Source organism: Rhipicephalus microplus, chromosome 4 (assembly GCF_043290135.1).
Source record: "Rhipicephalus microplus isolate Deutch F79 chromosome 4, USDA_Rmic, whole genome shotgun sequence".
Lineage (NCBI taxonomy): Eukaryota > Metazoa > Arthropoda > Arachnida > Ixodida > Ixodidae > Rhipicephalus > Rhipicephalus microplus.
The window spans coordinates 32,988,572-33,013,586 of NC_134703.1; the positions used below are offsets into that span (position 1 = coordinate 32,988,572).

General features: G+C 44.9%; 2 protein-coding genes across 2 annotated transcripts in view; both read right to left on the reverse strand.

The window, feature by feature from the left end:
- The window catches only part of LOC119171604 (nephrin-like), a 43,177-nt gene extending 27,505 nt beyond the window's left edge, over window positions 1-15,672 (reverse strand). Inside the window, exons 1-7 of the mRNA XM_075892477.1 lie at window positions 15,499-15,672; window positions 12,429-12,575; window positions 8,052-8,173; window positions 6,296-6,353; window positions 4,793-4,945; window positions 3,536-3,703; window positions 2,030-2,320 (exon numbers count right to left, since the gene is read on the reverse strand). Of these exons, the coding sequence (XP_075748592.1) occupies window positions 2,030-2,320; window positions 3,536-3,703; window positions 4,793-4,945; window positions 6,296-6,353; window positions 8,052-8,173; window positions 12,429-12,575; window positions 15,499-15,559 (1,000 nt within the window). The 5' untranslated portion in view covers window positions 15,560-15,672. The remainder of the gene's footprint in view (window positions 1-2,029; window positions 2,321-3,535; window positions 3,704-4,792; window positions 4,946-6,295; window positions 6,354-8,051; window positions 8,174-12,428; window positions 12,576-15,498) is intronic.
- Window positions 15,673-21,347: 5,675 nt separating this feature from the next.
- The window catches only part of Fas1 (fasciclin 1 Fas1 domain-containing), a 56,812-nt gene continuing 53,144 nt past the window's right edge, over window positions 21,348-25,015 (reverse strand). Inside the window, exons 12-13 of the mRNA XM_037422700.2 lie at window positions 24,558-24,666; window positions 21,348-22,485 (exon numbers count right to left, since the gene is read on the reverse strand). Coding sequence (XP_037278597.2) covers window positions 22,280-22,485; window positions 24,558-24,666 — 315 coding nt within the window. The 3' untranslated portion in view covers window positions 21,348-22,279. The remainder of the gene's footprint in view (window positions 22,486-24,557; window positions 24,667-25,015) is intronic.

Sequence of the window (25,015 nt, forward strand, 5' to 3'; positions counted from 1 at the left end):
AAAGCGTGCAGATTGTTGCGTCACTTGAGAAGGAAAAAAATTGAACTAATAAATACAATATTTTTTTGCGTTGTTGCTCCCAGATGGCGTGACCATCTGTCAACCCGTGAAGCATCGTACAATTGCGTGTCCGGGTATTGGAACTCAATTTCGCAACTGGTATGATTGAATACCTCTGGATGTAACCCTGCTGAATTCGAGGGCGTGGGTTTGATTCCCGACCTCGTAGAGTGAGTTTTTATGAGGGTGAAATGAGAAGAACATCCGTGCACTTCGATTGATGAGCACGTTCAGTCCTGCATTCGACTGTTGGGATTTAGTCAGGGAAGTCCCGCACAAAGCCATGCCTAATAATCGCATAGCTGATAAAGCTCGAAGCAAAATGTCGGCTGTCCGTAAAAAACCCTCCACGCCGTTGTTTACGCGCCGCAGAGACACTCCGCGCTGCATGCCGCCACGCCGAGTTTCCCGGCGATAATAATAATAATAATAATAATAATAATAATAATAATAATAATAATAATAATAATAATAATAATAATAATAATAATAATAGCTATTATTATTGTTATATTATTATTACAATATTATTATTATTATTATTATTATTATTATTATTATTATTATTATTATTATTATTATTATTATTATTATTATTATTATTATTATTATTATTATTATTAATACATTTCTCCCTCTTCGTTTTGAAGCAGCTGTACGTTCACGTATTTAAAAATGGTCGAAGCATCAATAAAATGATCATATTGATCGCAGAAGGCACGTTCAGAAGTTCTAATCGATATTGCCTAAATGTCTATGCAACGGAAATATGCATACCCACAAAATTTAATATAGAGAGGTGTTGAATATGCTGCAAGTTTGTCATTACCGGCCACAAGCCACTCATCACAGGCCGTGGCACAATGTTTAGGCACTACGCGATTGTTTCAGACTGTTATGCTAAGATAACGCAGAGGACGCGAGTAACCGAGTTCCTTCTAGGCTTAACCGTCGAGCAGCCGTGATAACGCTGGCAGTTTCGATAAGGCACGTATAGAAGAAGAAATGGTAGAGAAGGAAATGCATTGAGGTTAACCAGTTCAGGAAGTCACGCGTGGTGGTGGTGGTAGTGGTTGTGAGGAAGAGGAAAAAGGCACCTAATTTCTGTCTGCCTTCAGGCGACACGTCACAGTGCCTTATAGGGGTTGGGGGAAGGAGGGATAGAAAGAATAGAAGGAAAATAGATGAAGAAATAGACAGGCAAGCGACGGGGAAAAAAGAAGGAGATAGGAAAGTGGGGATCCGGTCGAAGCAGTCCAAGGGCGGGGCGCCACAATGCGAGAGCTGCACGGCGTCAGGAGACCGCGGAGGGCGAACCAGTCGGCGGGAGCTACGCTTGGCGTAGGAGATCGCGAGGGCACAACCGTCCAGCTTGAAATCCTGCGAGCGAATCCCCGCGTACGCGCTGCGCCGGACTATATCTAGTCCTTTAGCCAACATGTCGTAACAGGAAGGGGAAGAAAAAAGAGTGGAAAGAGAAAGAAAGATAGCACATAACACCGCACATACACAAACACGCAGTTACCGCCGTATTCTAGAACGTCCCTTGACTCAACGCTTCACTTTGACTTGAAAAAGTCGATCGGAGCGCCATCTTTTAGCAGACGAAGCCACTGCATATCGGCTATAATCTGTAGCGTTTCTTAAGAAGTTCAACGTCAATTTCAGTCAAACAGCGGCGCAGTGCTCAACACAGTCAAGTGAAGGATGAAATTTGAGTCGAGGAGCGTTTGTGAATACGGGGCTCAGCCTAGTACCACGCCAGACATAGAAGCCGAAGCATTTCACAGACGAGATTAGTCGGCGCCTGTGTTCACCGCTATCGCTGTACAGCGACCATTGAACGCGTGCTTCGACTTTATCTTTTTCGTAAGCACAGGTCAGCCTAATGCATAGTTTTTTTTTTTTTCAAATCTAAGTGCTTGCATTCTGCGTGCTTCAGCGTCACAGCCACGCGACAGATACTCACAGAGTACGCTGAGCGTGACCGATGCCTGCGAAGGCTGCAGTGTGACCAAGTTGCTGGCCTCACATCGGTACACGGCGTTGTTGTCCGCTGCCGTCACGGTGAACGTGTAGGCGCTGGTGGCCTCGCGCGAGGCCGCCTTGTAGCGCGCCCTCAGAGGCCGGCCTTCCCGGCTCCAGGAGAGCGAGGCCGGTGGATTGCCGCCGCGCGAGATGCACGCCAACGTGAGCGTGTCCCCGACCTGCACGATGTCGCCCTCGTGGTAGCCCTCGATCTCCGGAGCACCCGGTGGATCTGCGACAGGGGAGAAACTCGGTAATGGGCTTTTTCTTACCAGAGAGAGAGAGATAAAGATGCAAGGAAAGGCAGGGAGGTTAACCAGACGCACATCCGGTTTGCTACCCTGCACTGGGGAAGGGATAAAGGGGAGAAAAGAGGTTGCAGAAAGATGAGAAGGTACACACAATCATGAGCACACTCGGGGAGCACACACAGTCTACAGGCGGTCGCTCAGGTTTGTGGACTTAAGGTAAAGTAGCAGTGCTTTAGTTGCTTTCTGCGCAACTGAGGCAGATGCCCAAGGTCCTAGTATCTTCTGCACACAAATGGTCCGGGGTCAAGTCGATTCAAAACCATCCGGAGCTGGCATCGCTGTGTGTCGTAGCAAGCGCTTACCTAGCTTTTCTTACCAGCAAGCCACAGTTCATTTAGGTACTGCAGCACTGGTCGAGCCGAGACTCAAGTGCAGCTCGTATAGCCCGAGAATGCTTGACCTGTGGCTGCCTACCTGTACGTTTTAGGGTCTGTTGTAGCACTTTGGGCACTCGCAAGTACTTCCGTTTAACAAAGGCGCGTAGGCATTCCTGATAGGCAGCTATTCCACATTAAGCAAAAGGGAAACGATTAGAGAGTTTTGAGGATGTCTAAATACAGTCGCTTGTGTAATTAACCTAAAGCTGCCCCGCCGCGGTGGTATAGTGGCTGAGGTACTTGGCTGCTCACTTGCAGATTGCGGGTTCGAATCCCGGCTGCAGTGGCTGCATTTCCGATGGAGGCGGAAATGTTGTAGGCCCTTGTGCTCAGATTTAGGTGCACGTTAAAGAACGCCAGGTGGTCGAAATTTTCGGAGCCCTCCTCAACAGCGTCTCTCATAATCATATGTAGGTTTTAGGACGTTAAACGCTACATATCAATCAATCAATTAACATAAGGCTACAATTCACTACTGACAAAAAACAAATCATAAATGGACGTTACTGTATAGCGTTTCCCTACGGTAGGCTCCGAAGCATGTTAGTAAGCGCAATTTCCTTAAAATGCAGAGGAAAAATTTTTTTTTGGGGGGGGGGGGGTGTATCATATATGATGACAGGTTCGCGGATGTTTCTGCGCTCATTCTCATGATGGTTTTTGATAATGCGCCTGAGGACTGGTAGAGGCCGTTTGACCTTGGCCAATGTCCTTCAATGGGCCTGTAAGACACTGTGAATAAAAAAAAAGCAAACTTACATAGCACGCTGACAGTGACTGAAGCCTGTAGTGGGCTCTCAAGAGCAGGATGCGTCGCTTCGCAGCTGTACACTGCTCGATGGTCGTCCAGCTTCGGGTAAAGCGTGACGGAACTGTACACCGAAAATAGCTTTTCCCCGGATGCATTCTTTCTCGTCAGCACTTTTTCTGAAACAAGCAAAGCGTGAGCACATTTTTATACTCTCTGAGATTGCAGGTGTAAAGGCAGCCATCGTGTTTCGTAGCTGTAGTGTTCCTTTTGACGAATATATCATATTGTGTTACCACAAAGTGTAAACGATATATAAAGCCATTAGGCAAGATTACACCGCAGTGAAGCGATTATGAACAACTTCGTTCATAACCAATACGAGACGAACACCTGGCATTGACGTTTTTGTCGACACGTTTGAGGTTCGCGCCGGTATGCGCACTGATCAAGTCGGCATCTATACATTCGAAACCGGCATGTATCAAACTCGGAAAAAAAAAGAGACGGCAACTACTTCGAGTGAGTTCTCTGTAGTTCTGCCGTGTGCCCACCACTTTTGGGGCACAATGGTTTTCGCTTAAGGGAGATAACGGCAGCATTTGCAATCTGCCAAAAAGGCGACACGTGTGTCAGCACACCATCCATAGCGGTGCTCGAATGCGAGTTCACGTACTTGGATCATACTAAATGATGCGGGAAGCCTGTTATCTATTTGTCGTGTGGATAGATTGTGCGCATGTGTTGCGTTCTTTATACTTCCCTTTATTTTTCTGTTCTGTTTGAATAAAGGACTCAGTTGTCAGTAAGCGCTCGTGTTGTTAAGTTTTCTTCTGTGTCCTTAGTATTTTTTTTGGCAGCTTTTACTCGCTACGTGTGGCTCCTCCCCTTACGACACCGGTCTCTCTCCTAAATGCTTGCCACGAAGTCCTCATCCATGAGGAAAATGCCAAGCTCTTGCAAGGAAAATCCCGCTATGTGGAGCACATTGCGCTGAGCGATGTTGAATGTATTTTCGACGTATGTATGCTCAATGTTCGGGCTATTTTTATTCGGTGTGGCCGTGAATTTTTCCTGTGCACTACAGCGTTATCGTGTTCAAAAATTGTTTGACATGAAGGATGATTCGATTTACCCGAGTTTGATGCAGTCTGCTTTTGATGTACCGCCATGGTTTACTACATAGCGTGTCTTTCAGTATTTGAAGATTATACGGTTACACGACTGCATCCCGGAACAATTGGAGGAAGTGGGGGTTGACGTCGAACCTTGCGCGAGTGGCAGGGAGTTCCGCAGCCACCTGATGTTGGCTGCGGGCTTGGTGTTCCGCACCCAGCAGGCGATGACGAGGCTCTCGGCTTCTCTGACTTCCACTACGCTGCCGTTCCCCCGGTGGCGTAGCTCGATCTCTTTTGTCGGCACTGGAATGTTGGCGAAGCAGAAAGACACGCTGTTCACACGCGTCAAGTAATGACAAGCACCTATATGTGAATAGCTTATGTGTGTTTATTAGGGCAAAATACTAATGTGGCCTCCAAAGACGTGAGACAAGTGAAATAAAAAAAAAGATAGAAAGATCACGAGACATCTAAAGTAGCGAAAGCCATACAAGAGTAAGTTAAAACTTGACTGTGTATATATGCGATGATAATCAAAGCCAATTAGATGAGTATTAAGTTAATTAATGAGTGTTGGACATCCATATTGAGTTCACAGTAAAATAGCCAGACCGGGTAACTCTCACTTGCAATAATCTCAGGCAAATGTGCAAGGGACTTCGTCAGTATATGCTTTTACGTTTTTAGCTGCAGCTGCAATATATAAAAAGTAAAAAAAAAGAGTCAAAGAGTTGCTTATGCAAAACCTTTCTGCACCACACCTGGTTCTGAGCTGCCTCCTGAACAACCCACCTTTGACTAAGCGTCGATGCCATGTGATGAAGACGTCATCATGTGACGTCACAAGTACATCACAATGACGGGATACGTTTTGGTGACCTATGACGTCATCATGTCATGATGAGTTCTTGCATCACTCGTGTTGCCACCGGTGCAGTAGACAGGGGGTTCTCGCGTTTGTTGAGGTATGCATATAAGGCTAATATAAATAACAGTACGAGACTACATTGAAGCAGCGCATTAGCTACAGCCTGCAGGAATCAAAGGCACGTACGACCTCTTCCTCAGACGATGAAGCTACGTATAGCGAGGGCCTATGTAGAGATTCCTTGGAACACTCACTATAGCTATGCCGTGGAGCAGTGGCGGAAACAAGTAACGAACTGCTAATGATAATCGAAGCATTGATCGAAAATCCAGTTGTGCGTACGAAATGAGAGGGCTCAGATTATTTTATTTCTGCAAGTATTTTAGACTTCAGCAATACGCCTCGTACGTTGCCAGGTCAGTACCAGAAATAAGAGTTGGACGTTGGTATGGATCACTAACTTAAGACGTAATTATTTTGGCAAAGAACGAATTACAGTGCTAAAAAAACAGGACGCAGCGCTAACGTCTTTTTATCGTTGCGTCCTCTCTTCTTTTGCCTTATCCTTCAATTTCTCTTCTTTTTAGCGCCACATAGATGTGTCTCAAGTGGGTAGTTCGCTAGGACGTGTATTTTTTTTTAAACTAACACCACTTCTGTTTTCCCCATAAATGCTGCTAAACTAAGCGTGTTTTCTTCGTAAGCACAGAACATACGCAGTGAGGGAACAGGGCCTTGCATAAGCCACGCGACTACGGCTTTCACTAGATACTATGTTAACGTACCGAGCACTGTGATGCGAGCAGCAGTCCAAATGGCATGATTCTTGTGGGCTGGTCCAACCTGCGAGCACAACAAAAACCACCCTAATGCAGACGATTGACATTATTTACCTTGCACTTACTTGCCAAAACTGCGTACCAAAGCAGTCACAAATTTAGCGCTAGTATTCCAATATAGTGAACTATGCAGCTCTGAATGAATATCTAGGCATACTGTGCATGATCTGTTGGGAGGCTATTCGGACAAACTCAGCACGACTTGGACGAAGACAGGAGACACACGTCTGTGTTTTGTGTGGCTGCTGCCTTCGTCTAAGTCGAGCTACATTTGTACGAGCTCTTACCAACTCACTGAAGTCGAATTGTTAGTGTTGAGAGCATCTTAAAGACCGATATAGAAGGGACATTTTTCAGGAAAGAAGTGTTCTGTTCAATTAATTTTTGTTATTAGTTGTACAGCAGTCTCTGCTTTTTATGCTTTATCGCACAGAAACAGACCAAAAATGCAGCAAGAACAAATTGTTGACGAATGTGACAAGCAAAGCAGAAACATTCTTCAAGTGTTTTACGCAACTAAAGGCAACAAGGCTTAAGTATTGAAATAATAAAGATGTAAGGAAGGCAAGCGTTCAATTGTCAGAACACACTGAGATGAAGTATCATTGATATTCGAATATTACATTCGGATTTCGTCAAAGAGCCTCTCGATGATGGAGCAAATCCAGCTGCCTTCCTTTTTCGCTAAGCCAACTCTGCCAATGTTTGAGCACTTCTGTATAGTCACCGTCCGCACACTTGTTTACCGTCCTTGCAGCTCGACGGGTCTGAATGTTCTTGCATGTGTAAATTGTTTGTGGTTGTACAAATCACTAAGTGCATCCAAAGAAAGTTTTGCCGGCGTAGATTTACTACTAGAGTGAAAAGAGAGAGAGAGAAAAGATGGCAGCATATCCACGGAGTGAATGATGGAGAGTGGGGCGAAGCATCCGTCCGTACATTCGTTCTTGCTTCCGTCCGTTCATGCGTCCGTCTGTGTAACCGTCCGTGCGTTTACTCGCCCGTCCGTGCGTGCGTCTGTTCGTGCGTCCGCACGTCCATCTGCGCGTCCGTCCCTGCGTTCGTCCATGCATCTGCCCCTGCGTCCGTCCGTGCGTCCATCTGTTGGTGCAGCCATTCGTGAGTCCGTCCATGCATCTGTCTGTGTGTCCATTCGTCCGTCTATTCAACACTCCAAGTACCACCATCTCGCATATTTTCATCATATATTCCGCATATGCACCACCATGCAGCGGACATTCCAAGGACTAAACGAGAGGTGGCACACGCACACTTTCTTACGGCTTGCGCTTCGTGTCTACTTCCCACCTTTAACCACCTCGAGTTCATGGTATAAACTAGTTCACTGTACTCATGGCGCTGCGGCCCAATGCTCGCTAAACCTTTCTAAAACCAAGGAGGTTACGCCCAGCGAGTATAACGTAGCACCCCTTTCTTGTCAGATAGTGCTCAATGTACACGCCAATTGCTGCTAAGGGGGAATGAGAGACAGGAGAATTCGACTTTTAGTTACCACGCACGCTGCGAATTTTTTATTGTTCAACAACGCACAGAACAAATCTCTCACCGGTGCCACCTTGGAGGTCGAAATGTAAGACTGGTTACACACTACGGCTACAACTACGACTACGAGGGACAAACGGGTCCCGCTATAAGGAGCTTCGCCCCTGAAAAAACGTAAGGCTTTTATTTTTCTTCTTACTTGGCACTGGTATTCTGCCTCGTCCTCCATCTGGACGTTGCTGATGCGCAGATTATAGACGCCGCGTTGATTGTCTACGATCATTGTGTACCTCGGGAAGCCTGGTATGGAGGGGTCGAAACCTAGAAGATGAAAAGAACATCCGCAAGTGAGCAAGACAATCAATGTGGTTTCCAATAATGTTCTGATTGTGTCAATGCTTAGTAACAAATCAATTTCTCGTCGCTCACAGGACCGTACTGTGACAAGTGTCCAGGCTTTTTTTTTTGAAGAAACAACGACTTCATATTCGCTAAAGCTACATCCAGATGAGCTGTACACCCAACAGCGAACTTTTCCGGGATGCAAAATGTTCTATAAACCTGAATTCCCACTTTGTCTGAGAATGTAACCTCCAAATAAATGTTCCACATTGCACTTGACATGCCGTCTTATACAGTGATTATTTTCATTATAAGCATTATATAGCACTGATATAGCAGAGATTCGCATTTTTTGTGGATCCAGCGTCCCGCAAACTTTTGCTTTTGTTAGTACTCAACGTCAATGAGTGGAACAGCAGGTTCTGATTGATTGATATTTGGGGTTTAACGTCCCAAAACTACCATATGATTATGAGAGACGCCGTAGTGGAGGGATCAGGAAATTTCGACCACCTGGGGTTCTTTAACGTGCACCCAAGTCTCAGCACACGGGCCTACAGCATTTCCACCTCCATAGAAAATGCAGCCGCCACAGCTGGGATTTGAACCCGCGACCTGCGGGTCAGCAGCCGAGTACCTTAGCCACTAGACCACCGCGGCGGGGCTGAACAGCAGGTTCTCTCAGCGTATAATTTAGTTAAGGAGATGTAGCCTGTCATTTATTGCTTGAGCACAAAATTCGGACCGAAGTCATTGTCAAAACTGGAAAACCGAGAAAAAAAAACACGAAAGCGTGAAAAACACTAGGAAATAGTTTAAAACATTCGCCACTATTGAAATGACGCTGTTGTTGTGCAACCTGGGAGGTAAAGTCGTTTATCCTGTGATGAATGTGTAGAAATGTACAGACGATGGTAAATGTGTCATCATTTATTGTCATAGGTAAAGGAGGGGGAATTTAATTCAGGCGAAGATTGCTTGATCTTTGATTCGATTAGCTAGTGTGAATCCCTTGTTTTATTTAATGAGCTGACGCCATTTGCGTAATCTATATTTTTTTTGTCATAGACTGCAGCACAGTATGTTCAATTGTCGTAATAAATAGCTGTTTAACGGGCAAAGTCGTGGCAGCTTAGGCCTGTCTTTGCACAGGCAGTAATTGTTGTTACATCACCAATACAAAACGAAACACGAAGGCGAAAAAAGGGCCCTCCCATGGTGGTCTAGTGGTTAAGGTACTCGGCTGCTGACCCGCAGGTCGCGGGATCGAATCCCGGCTGTGGCGGCTGCATTTCCGATGGAGGCGGAAATCTTGTAGGCCCGTATGCTCAGATTTGGGTGCACGTTAAAGAACTCCAGGTGGTCGAAATTTCCGGAGCCCTCCACTACGGCGTCTCTCATAATCATATGGTGGTTTTGGGACGTTAAACCCCACAAATCAATTGAGGGCGAAAAAAGGCACATGCATCTCACTGTTCCTATAATACGTTTGCTTGTACGAGTCGGTATACGCACTCAGATGAACGCAGCACGACTGAGACGAAGACAAGAGAGACAGGTAGACACAGGTGAGCGCCACTTTTTACGCACAATACCTCGCTATATGTAGCAACCAAATTATTGACAAGAATAACGAATGGTAAGAAAGCAAACAAAGACGCTGTGAACAGAAATAATCAGATGTCTACAACCAGACCGAAAAGCTAGCACTGATGCACACCCACGTTACACAATTAGAGCTAATCTAGTGATGACAAGAATGACAGCCGTCAATTCGAACATGAGCAGAGCATGAGATAACTACCCGGTCTGAGTGATAAGCTTGTGACGAACAAAACCACGGACGAAGCACGTGTTGATGAAACGACAAAAATTGAACGCTCTACAAAATCGATATCTGTGTCTGTTGGTAACGCCGACGGCTTGCTTGCGCATTTGGTGTAAAAACAACAATGAAAACACAACCGAAAACTGACCCATAGATTAATAACAAAAAGCCCGTGTTCAAAGGACAGACCAAACAGTGCGAAAATAAGAGCTAACTTCCTTAGTATTGCGATAAATAAGAGAGTCAGGATGAAGAAATGACCAACAATAACACGGAAATCGCACGTGAGGGCGAAACGACATGGCTTAAGAAAACTAGATAGTCAAACTTTGTGTCACTTAGTAGAACTGACGGATTGCTCACATGCCTGTTTGCGGCTGTTCTAATGAAAAAATGCTTCAAGAAGTTCGCGTTCGGTCCTGTCTTTCACTCTCTTCAAACATTAGCTGCTGTTGAAACTTGCTCTGCGGCCACAACACTTGCATTGCTAAGCAAGAAAGCCTCTAGAATTATTGCATAGATTCAGCTCGTCCACTAAAACATCTGTCTGCTTCATCAAACCACTTTTTCATAATTTGGTTACTGTAGGTAGACATTTATTAATTTTTATTTATTTGTGAAAGCCTCCGGGTATAGTTGTACATTATAGAGGGAAGGGGCGGAAATATAGTTGGACAACAAGACAAATACAGGATTATGTAATTCCATTACCACGAAGATAAATATATAGGTAACGTTTTACAAGCAAGCAGCACACTTTACTCAAGTACAACTGAACTCAAACCACATAGAATACACTAAACAGCCAGTACACTTACGTCGCTTAGTATAATTCACGATTTCGAGTATATTAGTACATTTTTAAAACAAGTGGAGTCGATGATGCTTACTAATGATGCCGGTAGGTTATTCCAATCTATTGAGGTCTTAAGAAGGAACGATTGTAAACATGCTAAGCTGTTGTAACGAGGTATATACGCTGATATTGTGCATAGGAAAGGTTTGTTGTAGGGCAAATAAATTCACTTGTGTCCGCCTCGGGGAAACAGTGGACGGTGCTCGGCTGCTGTCCTGAAGGTCGCACATTCGATCCCAGCAGCGGCTGTCGCTTTTTGATGGAGGCGAAGTGGTAGAGTCTCGTGTACTATGCGATGTCGGCGCACCTTAAAGAACACCAAATGGACAAAATTTCCGGAGCCCTCCCCTGCGGCGTATCCCATAATCATCTCGTGGTTTTGGGACGTGAAACCCCCGATATTACCATTAATAACTGTATTTGTGAAACAGTGCTCGTCCGTGACGGGTTTCTCCTATATTTGTCTCAGCCGTGCTGCATTCGTCCAAGTTGCTTATCTCCGGCACTTGATTTGCTCGCCCACTCCTATCGGCCAACTACGTTAGATGTCACATGATGGCCTCCCATGTGATGCCGAAGCTTGCAACTAAGACTTTGAGGATGCTTTGGCTTCACGTTCAAGAGAAGAGCGCCATACTGTTATCGGGCCCTGCAAGCGTAGTCTTCAATCGAAAAGAAATGTTGCCCGATTAACTTTGGCCGCTTAAAACTATCTTAAAATGCTTACTGCAAGTGCAGTTGCCAAATACCCGCTACGCCATAATTCTTTCTTTTTCAGACCCTCTACGCGCCCGTATAAGATATACCAGGCGCACCTGCACACTCAGTTGTAATAGGCGTGAAACTTTAACTACCCACTTGTTGCGCAATTCATTCGTTCTGACGTCCGATGCAGTTCAACGATTCTGCCATGCAATATAAGAGTACTAAGGAGACATTCTTCGCTATTACAACATAACATTTTCATAGCGTTTTTTTTTTTTGCAAAGCAGTTTAAAGAACTGACTTGGCTCCCTACTTGTGACTCAGAACACCTGGACTATATTCTCACACAAAGTTAAAACAGATTTCTTTTTATACGCATCTATCTCAAATTTTCACACGTAGACAACGCTCATTTTTCGCTAACAGTGAACGACGCCACCGCTGACACTGAAATTTCGGCGAAACAAGCTCCTGAACGCTATCTTGTTTAAATGTTTAATTACGAGGAAATTCGACACACAGAATGTTGTGACGACTTCATGATACAAAAGAAGCTCATGTCGAAGGCCACCATACTTAGAAGTGTGGCAGCTTGGGCTAGTTGGTATGGCATGACGATAGTTATAGCGCGAGAACAAAACGTCTTTCGTGTCCTTCTTGTCTCTGTGTCGTCGTTTTGTTCTCGCGCTAGAACTATCGTCATGCCACCATACGGTTTGTAAGCGCGCTCGTTGCGACAAACCACACCACATTGCAAAATCGTCGCTGCGTCCCTTTGAGGGATGTTAAATGGATGTCAGGTCGAATGGATGTCCGATGGATGTCGAGTGGATGTTGCGACTCACCTAGGAGGAAGCCGTCCTTGCTCCATTGAACGGGTCCGGCCAAGTTGCCCACGTGACACTGCAGCTCGGTAGTCTGCCCTTCGACTGCCTGGGTGTCGCGGGGACGCACGCGGAAGTACTGCTGGCCGCCCGCCCACGTGCCTAGCGCTGACGTTAAAAGCATCGCGATCAGTCGTCTCTCATAAGGTTGCCATGAATACTTCGAATTTTAAAGCCTATAACTTCAGCACTTCTAACAAGTTCTGGTCATATTAGGTTATAGTTTGTACCGAATTTCTATCGTTTGGAAGATATTAAAAATAAGTGGAGCTCTGCCTACCTTATGTCTGCAAATAAATAAATAATATCTTTAATTATAGCGCTAGTTGTTGCATGCATATTTCTTTTTTTTTCACTCGATTCAAGGGTAAACCGCCATTTACCGAATATTTTTTGGCAGATTACAGGATTTTAAAAGTCACTTTCGACAGCATGATTGCAATTTCTGAACTCGACTATACTCAAAGCGACATGTGTTACTCTAGCGGGAAGCTCACGCAGATAATCGCAGAATTGATTGCAGCTAAATGATTATTCTTCAGTTTGTTTTACGTTTAATATTGCAACTGACCAATTTTCGCCGGTGAGTTCTCAAAGCACGTTTTTTAAAGTAAAATCTCAGCGTGGCTCAGTTGTCAATTTCTGCTTCAACAAATTTTCGGTTAAAATTCACTGTTCCACTCGACTTTTGGTCGAAACGTTGTTTCGTGATTTCAGAAGAAAATTAACTGGAACGTTCACGTCTATTGTAGCACACTTTGGCAACTGAGATCTCGAAAGTAGTTCAGTGCAGAACACTTGCTGAAACTGAACGCACCTTTTGAAAGTACATGCTATATTTTATCACTTGAGACTGCAACTGAGAGTTTGTTAATTAATGTTAATTAATTAGTCGTTTATGGTAAAATATTTTCACCTGTGACAGCACCCAAGGACTACAATTGCGTACTTTACTACAGTTTCTGAAAACTATGCATTTTCTCTCCTCTCCTTCATTAAAATTAAAAAAAAGAACTACGAGTGCGATACATATACACCATATTCAGTGTTAGTTTACACGAGTTAACAAAAATTTGCTTTTGAAGAAAGCATTAATTTTAAATTTCTGAATAACTTCAAAGCTTAAGTAACCTAGCGCCACATGTTATTTCCCGACTGATGTCATAGCACTAAATGTGTTTTCATATTTTCTAGCTCTTTTTTAGAGGTGCAGTGCGTCGGAATTCTCGTTTAATCGAAAATTTGCTCAGTATCGGCCTCAGCTGAGTGCCACAATATTTCTCCGTGACTAAAACATTTCTGTTTTCCCTGAACCTGATAGTAATGCGGTGACCCAGCTGTCGCATGCATAATTTTTGTTCATGAAAAATAGTGATGTGCACAATCAGAACTGCTCATGTTAGAGATAACAAAGAAATGCCCACAGTTACAATCTTTTCACAAAAGGACCATTCCAATCCTGGGAAACATATAGTATTATATGAAAATATGTTATCAAACTCAATCTTAGTGATTGGAACATAGTTACTTTAATCAAGCTGTCCACGAGAGTGACACTGTGTTGATTTTAGGAGCATTCGCACGAAAGCAACGCAAACACAATGCAAAAAAAGACCACTGACTGCCCATCAGTTACTTCTGTTTCATCTACCCATGCTTTGTAACCACGTTACTACAAGAACACACCACTCGTGTGTCCTTAATACTAACTGACATTTGGAAATTTTCACGCTCCGGTCATATACGTGGATAGTTAAAAAATGCATATATATTACAGTTACTTTTTTTTTTTTGCGAATGAACACGCGCTCACCATAGTTGCAACGAAAAGACAATTTATGGCATTTCGAGACCTCTAAGGCTCTCTACGGCAAGAGACCCGTGTGGGTCTCGAAACGTCACGAATTTTCTTTTGGTGGCAACTTTGGAGAGTGTTTGTTAGTGACGCAAGAAACGTACGCTCCTCGCCAGAGGGTGTACCGTCGAACCCTGGACTCTAAACTACAGCTGCGTATTAAAAAAAAAAAAATCCCACCATCAAACACAAAGAACAGCACAAATAGAGTAGGTTGTTACTCACACACAAGTTACTGTAGGGACGTGTGCTCACGGTGATAACGCAATTTTTTTTCTGCTCATTATTAATTGCAGTATGTGATGTTCTATACAGTGAAGCAGTCACATCACAAGTGCCCTGTTCTTGACGTATACACTCAGCACCAGAAAATCATTGACTATTCCGGCATTCATTGATATGCTTGCTTTTCGCTGAAGCGATGATTTCTGCCGCTGAAACTTATAACCGTTACTTGCACAGCAACGTGATACTGCAGAATTTGATAGACGTCTCCGGAACTTACGAACTGGTCGCAAAATATCCCGCAGCAAACGAACTTTCACACTGAACATGAAGCTTTGTGCATGCATACAAATATTTTTTCAACACATTTCCCAATACAAGCCGTTTCAAAGAAAACTGGGACATTATTTTAGAGAGAAAACTGGATGCGTATGGGAATGAGCCGTTTTTAATTTTTAAATCAAGAGCGAGAAAAATGTTACGCACTCTCAACTATACATTCATTTTGTCTCATGCCCCAAATTCTCAGTATTTAACGAGTTAGGCTTTCAAGAAAGATTTCTGGAAGTTATGCTGACGGCCTCTAAGAATGTTTTTCCCGCCTCTAACTTTGATGCATTCTAGACGACTGTTCGGTTCTCACTTCACAGTCTCCGTTCGCTCTGAGTGAACGAAGCAACGCGTTTCGAAATTACCGAGCGGCATACATTCGGCACTTAATGGGCACAGTCGCAACCTCACGAACTGCTTCTGCACGAAGTTCAAAGTTCGTATGACCAGATTATTCTGCGTGGAGGGGCTGCAGAGTCGGAAGGCCGACTGCCAGACGAACGTGAACGTTCCAGTGTCGCGAGAGATTTAAAGTGAGCCGGTTGTCCGCCAACCAGTGCTTCAAAGGCTTGGCTCGGGAAGAGTCTAAATGGGCTGATGAATCAGTAAGTCGGAACTCACCTTGCCATGCGAGGAAGGCGAAGGCCAATGAGAGCCGCGCGCAGCCTCCGCGCGCACCCATCTCGTCGATGGCCGCTGCAATCTGCGATGGCCGCCCGGCCGGGGACTCGCTGCGATGAGCCGGAGAGGGGGCGGGCGAGCCCAGGGCGCGTCGAAGTATGCGAGAAGAAGCGGTTCGGGGACCGATACTAAAGCTACGCAATCGTGCCAGTCGGTAAACACTTTCCCAACGTTACGTTTTCAACTACCCAAAAATTGGCACCTGAAGCAGGCACCTAACGTTCACAACGCCACCTATGACCTAAAAAAACAAGCGTTTCAGCAAAAACTGGAGCATAAAACAAAACTTTGCGTTAATTTTGTTCTTCATAGACCGCGCTTGCGAGCAACCAGTGCTCAGTATTGGTAACCTAAGACGGCACCCCTTTAAAGCAGTGCCCTTCAGCTGATGCAAATTTAAGAACGCCGGACCGATAGCTATCTGATGGAAACAAGTGCGCTGTGGGAATGTACTCTTCCGGCCCGGGAGCAACGTTTCGATCAACTGCGAGGCGCAGTGCGATATGAGCACGCAAGCTGATAATAAAGAGATCGACACTGCAGCGGGCATTCCAGGCAGCCGGAGGCGTGAAAAAATATTTACAAAAAAAAAAAAACGCCGCTCCGCACTCGTTTGCGGCTGGATAATTAGATGTACGTCGGCGACAAAGATGGGTGCTGTTGACGCCTCGACACCAGCTTTTTGTATTGATTGCTAGCTCCAAAGTCGCTGTAGCCTGACTAGGACGCCGATTATTTTTGTTAATCTGATTTCGTTATTCAGATCTGGATGGCTGCTTGCTATAGCGTAACCATCATTTATGTGTCTATCATCAAAGACATTGAGAGAATCGGCCACCACACAAGCATTTGCTAACTAATCAGCGTAGTGGAAATTGACGCGAGCACACGCCAACATTGATTACTACTTTTTTCCCCACAGTCGGTACACGTTTTATGTAATGGATGTTTTTTTTTTTTCAATTCTACGACCCCTACTCTCGCTAAATACTGAATTCAGCATCTTAGGACGACTGACTAGTCGCTTTTAATCAGTGAATCATTTCCTGTAAGCATGGTTACATAACGAATATGCCTTACCAATAGACAATACGAGTAAATAAATACATAAAAAAGAACTATGTGTGTGCTAAGCTGAGTGTATACTGCACACTACAGGCTCATAATGTTGTTGATGAAACGCAGACGCATAGCTTATTCCAGAGCGTATAGCAGACGACATGCATGTACCGGAAATGAGCCACCATGACGTCACAACTGGCTAAGCGACCACGCCTCTTTCTACCCGCCTACGTTTGAGAAAGAGCACTTGCGTCCTTTCGGTCAGAGCGAGCAAATCGTCGCGTCTGAAAAATCGAACTCAGCTGCCTCCTCTCGACGTCGCCAGCAGTCGGCTCATAACGCATACCGGGAAAAACTGCGCAGAATGACCGTCAGGTGGGGATGCGCACAGTTTTATTGGTTGCAGTTCCGCAGATGGAGCCACTTACTTTTTCGCGGTTGGTCAACTATAACGACCCACGAGGATGGCTCCAGCTTGCGGCGGTAAACCCCTTGAGTTGCGCCTTTCCCCGGCGTCATTGATCGGGGCTCTAGGTCACGTGACAATTCTGTTTCCGGAACAAAACAACCGGCGTGCCATCAATGCTTGGCCTGTTCGTGTTTACCTTCAAGCCTTCCTCCTCTAAGTCTCACACTCTGTCTCCTTCTCTCTTTATTTCTTTCTATTTCTGCCTCTAGATATTTTCGATGGATCCCAGAGATGCGAAAGAAACGCGCTTTGTAAATCCATGCGCGCCGGAGGGCACTCAACAGAGCATGCTCGCCGACTCTGCCGTCCGACTATCGTACAACCCCAGACTATATAGGACAACCCCCACAAAGGAAATCGAAGGATGTCTATCGGTGGTAGCAGGTGTTTATCGCCACATATTTGATCGATCTCTGGCGTTTCTCTCAAAACTTTTAGTATTGTCGTCAGATACAGGGGATCAATTACGATGGCACCTTTTTCATTTTGGGGAGGGGGGGGGGCAAACTTAGGTTGCACTAAAAATTTGGGCTTTTTGGTACATATAGCGCTGTTTTATGGCGGTTTATGCGGCCCTCATGACACCGACATTTATTGTGCATGCTGACTTCAGGGACATTTCACGCTTGCTCAGAATGATGTAGGATATGCCTTACCTTTGTACGTAAGATAACGACGGAGGCTGACGCAGCAAGTCCGGCAAGGGGAAAACCAAAGTAAGGCCTTAACTCATGGGGCTCACTGTGTCAACCAAGGCACTTCAAGAAGAGATTACCTAGGTGAGGAGCCATCATTTACTTGGTTGTCGATCATCGACTCGCGATGAGAGGTGCCGGAATCAGGGCAGTGCATGCACTAGCCTATATTATAAAGGAACACTAAAGTTAAACAATGAACCAGTTTAGACTGATAAATTAAACTATGAGAAATTTATTATCGTTAGTTTGGCCATAGCAGGTTCATTAATAACAAAAGGAAAATGAATCTAAAGGTTTCATCTTCCGCGCTGAAGCCTCCGCACGTGTTGTGACGTACACCACGTTTTTTCGAATCTAGTCCACACTGGCAGCACGAAATTTTCTTCGAAACTTGGTATGCTAAGTTTCTGGCCTCACAGGAGGACGATGCTTAGTGATCAAGAACTACGTAGACTCTGGTAGTCTCCGTCGAAATTTGTGACGTCAGCGCACTTTTCGCGCGTTTTCTTGCTTACCACCTAATTGTGCTCTCGCGGTTAGCGCGATGATTTTGGTATTGTGAAAGAGTCAGTTAATATTGCGAGAAAAATAGTTGTTCTTTTTCGTCTGCCTTTAAAGGAGCGGTAAATCATGCGTACGCATACTGCCAACTTTCCATAAGTTGACGCTTGCTTCTTTCGTTTTTTGAATGTAGTATACCTTTATATCCATGATGGCATTTGAAAGTGCAGAATACACCCAGGATACACAAGCAAGGAGACAAGTACCATTATGGATCCTTACAAACTTGTCCAATTATCTGTTCTTATATACCTTTATATACTTGGTGGTGTGAAATGCGAAATGCTTGACTCCGTTTGTTGCGCGTATTATTGACGCCTCTCTAGAAAACTCCTCTAACGCTGTCTGGCTTACGTTTATGTAGTATAGCGTACGTCAAGCACAATCGTGATAACTTGCGTCGAGGAAGCAAATAAGTAAACAAAAGTGAGTTATTTGCCAGTACCACTGCAGCAAGTAATTGTATAGCTGGCCCTAATGTCTAGCCTTACTTCAGTGATCCTGGGAGATGGCTTCCAGCTGTCTAAGATGTTCACCATATCGCAGCAGCTATGATGTTGCGGAGTGGCCTTAGGCGCAGAACTACTGCAACGTACGAGGTATACCTTCTATAACCTCTTTCATTATGGAACGGCAGCACAACCACACACGGACAGATATAAGAAAGTACAAGAAACAGTCTGCACATGTGGGAAACTTGCTATGGTTGTTCTCACAAGTGTCGTTTGTTAAATGAAGGGTCCAGTTGCGAGTCAGCGCTGCGTTTCGTGTACCTCTCTGTCTGTGTGTGGCTTCACTGCCGTTTCATCATGTAGTACAGGATCAGCGACTTTCAATGCTCGTGAATCTCGTTGCATAGTGTGTTTGTGAGAAGGTTATAACATTTATTTTGTGTAGGGCACTGTAGCTGATTGAAAGAAGCAGTGTAAGAAACATGCGATGCCCGTGGTGTTGCACGAACACACAGTGAGGCGTCGCGCGGAAGCAAATGGCTGGTCAACATTTGAAGCACTATTTTATTTAATCTTTCAGTTTACACTCATACTTTGCACAAAAAAACATGTTCCTCCTCAACGCACAATGGTAATCATGGAGAACTTGCGTTCTGTGTGTATGCTGGGGATGTACATTTAAATTAGATGGACCCACACCTTGACACACTTGGTTCGACATGCGTTCAAAATATGGCAGTGTTACCGTGTAAACAACCAGAGGTGCCCTAGTGTGTTGTGCGCACCCTGATTCGTTTGCGTGGTGGAGGCCACGAGGCCAGATTTTTGAGAAGCCCAAGGGGATTTTGACAACCCACACACGGCGCTCGGCCAACCAAAAAAAAGAGAAAAAAAAGCGAAATGAAATACTATGCGTCTATATAAATAGCAGCAACTATGGTAACAAACCAACAACAACGTGTATAAAAAAATAAGGACCCTCTCTGCTTGACCTGATCGCATTCTGTCACTGCTTTCCTTGACTCTCACGGGTGACCTCCTCGGCCAGCGGTTTCCTTCGTGACCGACCTGTCGCTCCCGTGACGCGGATACAGCCGGTACGTGAGCTCGAGGTGGTATGACCGGATGTTTTAAAAAACACTCGTAAACTAGCGCTGCTTGTATGAATTTTTTTTCCTTTTTCGTTCAGGCCCGATGCGTCGCATATTTAGCGCCCATATCACACCGAGGTCACTGTCCCACGAATCAGCCACGCAATAAGCGCGCATGACCCATCCAGGCCCGAAACGGAAGTGAGTGATTTAGGAATGCTATGCGTCGCGCTTCTCGTCTGGCTGATTCGTACTGGCAGCGACCCCGGACAGAAAAATAGTTTTCTTAGTTGAAGCATAGTTCCCTTTTATTCTTTGGTACTACCAGGACACGAAACATAAAAAAAAGAGAGAAAATCTATCGCCTCGGAGGCAAACACATCTTATAGAGGCGCAGATCGGGTGGCGCCTTATCCCCGATACATGTCACGGGGAAGGCAAACTCGGTTGACGAGGCGATGAGCGAAGTACGCCCCGACACGAAAAAACGAACAAAGCCACACAAATACTTGAAGCTCGAGAGAGAGATAGAGAAACACGGGAGAACAATGGAGTATTCCATACAGATAGTTATGCATATAAGAGAGAGCATCTGCATTATGTGTACATATATGCTATACTTGTAAGGGAATTTGAATTGAGCATAAAGAAACGTTTTTAACATTAAGTGACACTACTGTACACCAACGTTTTTTTTTTTTTTCATTTTACACCGAGGATGATAGCCACCAAAATATCTCTGTGAACAAGATATACGCTTATATAATGTATATCCTTATTTACAAGATGTTTTTCTTTTTAAGGGAGAGATGCAACAAGTTTTAATCTCTGCAGTATTTCCAAAAAACAAAGTAGCTGACAAAGCTCGGTGAATGAAATAATTTTGGTGTAACCGTGACACGCAGCACGAGGCTTTTTCGAATCACCGTGACATCATCTAAACGTGCGTTTGAAAGCTGCTCGAGCACAATTTGTTCAAAGAGACTGTCCGACGCTGTCACTTGAAGTTACACGAGGCAAGCGTGCACTCTCTCCCGAAAGTAATGATGCCTTGTCAGCGGTTTCCTGAACAGCTCTGACGCAACGCTTTCTGTTTTTTTTTTTCAATTTGAGTAAAGTTGGCAGAGGCAATTCGGTTATTCGCGCTAGACATCACATCTAGAGCTCAGCTTTCTTTAAATGGAAGCTTCACACAAACGTCATGACATCACACATAGACTATACAGCGTTCATGCTGAGTTCATTTCCGAGCCATTCACAGAGAAACAAAAATTAATTATTTCCTATCTATAACTTTCCTCCCAAAAAAACTAAAACAAGTGACTCGAGTTGGCTAAAATAGGTGATATTTAGCTCTGATGCAGCAAAACAAAGATAGGTGCTTATAAAGCCCGAGCAACAGCACAGAATTCGAGATTCATCGTGCCATTATGTAAAACGCTTCTAGAAGACCCCGTAGAGTGTGCGTTATGTACAGGGTATAATATTATCTGTGATGGAGATGCCAGCCTAAAAGCAGCTTACAACGAAACACCACCAACGCCCGCGAAACAATGGGAGTAAAAGTGTGACCGTGGCAGCGAAGCAAACGCGCGTCTTTTGTCGCAGCTTGCTGGTGGAGATTGTTGGCCTTGTCTGCCGCCTGCCGCTTCACTGGAGGCCTTTGGAAACGCGATGCAGTTGACTCGAGTTTTGTCCCCACCACTCGTGGAGCAAACATGTCAGAGCAGTGCTTTGTTTGCAGCCGGCTGTTTGAAGAAGTGGGGCACGGAATGTGTTGTATTATTGGCATGTCTCTTCTCTCCCTTGTGCTGCGTATAAAGCCAGCACATGACTGTGACCACTGAGCATTCGCAAATAGCGCTCTCCAGAGATGGGTGTTTTTTGTTTGTTTGTTTTCGATCATTATGAAGACTGCTTGACGAAAAAAGGGGAGGTTGGTAGAACATCAAAGTCCATATTAATGATACTAAAACGGGCCAAAGCTAACGGCAGACATGTAGCGCGGCGCACAAGTTCGACAAGAAGCATATCATCGTTCGCTGGTACTTTTAAGCGGTTAAGAACTTAACTTCACCCATCCTTGAAGAGCTGCCTTTTTTTTTTGTGCGCCACACTAAGCATCCAAACATAACGCGTACAGAAACACACGTGCTCAAAAAAAAGAACGAGTCGAAAATGAGGTTGACCCCTAGCCAAGGATTGGCACGGTCACTCGCAAAACAAACGTGCTCGAAGAAGTACGCCGTCGTACAGCAAGTTTCAGACAATTAACTTGCTCGGAATGGTGTCTGACACCGTGCCGCCATCCTGTGCCCCCAAAACCGAGTGGTTCTTTTTCGAAAACAAGGAAGGTGGTGGGTGTGGTCGGATGAGTGGCCGCGGGGCTCAGGCGCGCGGCGTCCGGAGTACGAGCCCTGCGGCCAGCCCCAGCAACAACACGGCGACAGGTGTTGCCGGCGCGGCGGCCGCCGAAGTCATGTCCCTGCGCAGCATCATGACCTTGCTGATCACGTGGATGACTCCGTTCGTGGCCTGTACGTCGGGGCGCACGACGACCGCCTCGCGGCCCTCCCACAGCAGGTGGATTTTGCCTGCAAAGACATGGAACAGGGTGTTTCTTTAGGAGTACTCTTTGCTGGGCTATAGTCTGTTCGTGTTTATGCATGCAAGACACTAAGAATGGCTGTTTTTTTGCGACGAAGTAACGAGGGAAGGGGTCAAAGGAAGCGCGAACTTTCGACTGTTTATTTATCATAGATTACAACGGAATATATAGGAACAGACATGGGCAGCAAGCTAGGTACACACAAAGAGTGCATACCACCTCTAATCACAACCTGTGATCAAAGGGTATTTCTCATAAAGGGATGAATATATATATATATATATATATATATATATATATATATATATATATATATATATATATATATATATATATATATATATATATATATATATATATCCATAAGCATTTCATTTGAACGTTTCGACGGCGTTTCGACGGCGTTTCGACGGGAGCCCGTCTTTTTCAAGGCCTTGAGAAAGACGGGGCTCCCGTCGAAACGTCGGCTGAATAAACTCTTGTTTATGGGAAAGCGAATCTACTTTTACACTTATATATATTCACGTATCCCCACAGAAAGAAATCCAGGGGTGTGAGATCAGGTGACCTAGCCGGCCAGTGGACAGGCCCGTGCCTTCCAGTCCACTCTTCATGAAAAGTCGCATGCAACAAGTTTCGTGCGTGGCTGCTATGTGCTGGCACCCCTCTTGCTGGTACCACAAAAGTGGAAGCTGTCACAGAGGAATTTCACTGTGTACTTTCATCCACGTAACGCTGTCCAGTCAGCGTGTCATCGAGGAAGATGGGGCCGATTATACCTCCGGCGTAAATTCCGCACGAAGCGTTAAAAGACCACTGGTACTGCTGTCGAGTGCGCTTTACCCGGTGTGGGTGGCAGTCACTCCAGTAGCGGGTTTTATATAGACTTACTTGGACGTCTCTGCAAAAAACTCGCTTCGTATGTCCAGATCACATTACTAAGAAAGTTCGGAGATTCGTCACACTTTGTGAACATCCGGTTCGTGAAATCTAGGTGATCCTGCAAATCCCTCTCTGCCAACCTTTGGTGCAGGTTAAGGTGGTAGGGACGCAAATCCAAGTTATTCAATATCCACCAAACTGAGGACTGAAATCGGTGTCTGGGGACCTCCAGGCACCCATTTCAGGGTGCCAGAACACCGGCAAGTAGGTTGTCACTCAAAGATTGAGTTCTCAGCCGCTGTTTCGCGAAACAGCTGGTTTCTCGCAGGTTTGCATAATTTCTCATGATTGTTGATGAGTTAGGTCTACTGCCACACTTACATGAGCGATAAATCTTTGCCACCTTTCTTGTGTGACTCCCAAGAACAGCCTCATTGTCGCTTCAACAATTAGAACAGTAGATATATAATTAGATGTTTGATTAATGCACAAAAATTACATACAAATAAGAATATTATTCCTAAAAATTCTTATAGGCTACTCCACTGTACTACGAACAATATGGACTTTTTTAGAATCGTGCTGCAAGTTAACAGGGACACGATGTGTGTATATATATATATATATATATATATATATATATATATATATATATATATATATATACATCCCCCTACAGATCCCCCTACGTCATGAGTATCGGTATATAACTCGAGAGCAAAACATGCCTTTACAAAAGTGGTTTATTGTTCATTGTGCATTGATATACTTGTACGAAGTCTATTGGTGTTTGTCAGCTATACAACCCCTTGACGTGGAGGATAGATCCCCGTTGACGACTAGTGGCATATCTGCGTCCAGACGACTAATGCCCATGATCCCGATTGAACCATTGTAGTGGTAGCTTAGGTTGTTAGCATATACCTGAACACAGAATATCGCGGATCTCGCACAAAGATGCCACGGACAAGCCCCACTGCATGGTCACGCGACCACTGGTCGCGCTACGCAGTGGTACCCGATACGCACTCCATGAAAGCGTCGTCTCTTCAGGAGAGAAGCGGCGAGGTCTGCGTCTCACCAGAAGTAGGGCACCATAAACTCCACCAAGGCACGTGCCCATAGTTAACCCAGCATATGATTCTTAAAGGAGTCAGAGACGACCGTCGGACTTACCGTTAACATTTCGGACGTCCATCTTGCCTCTGGCTGTCTCAATGGACTTTAAGTTCTCCAGCTCCATTTGAGGTATTTCTCTTCCAACTATTAGGTGGCGTTCGAGAATCTGAGGAAAAAAAGAAAGAATAAAAAAAAAATACAAGGTTGAATTCGTCCTACTAGCTGGTTTCAGACTGTTTTCGAAAATCTTTCTTTCCGGACCTGTATTATGTTGTGTTGGGCCGGCCCGGAGGTAGGCTTACACGGCCGGATGCCGACGCGGACCACAGGAATGTACACGGCGACTGTTGCCGACAAAGTGCTCCGGCCGTTGCGTCCTACTTTACTAAAGGGACACTAAAGCGAAACAGTAAGTCAGTTAAGAATGATAAAGTATTCGTTGAGAATTCTATTGTCTTCGACTTCCCCTACACGGTTCTTTCTTAGAAAAAACAAAAAGATGTCGTGATTTCACG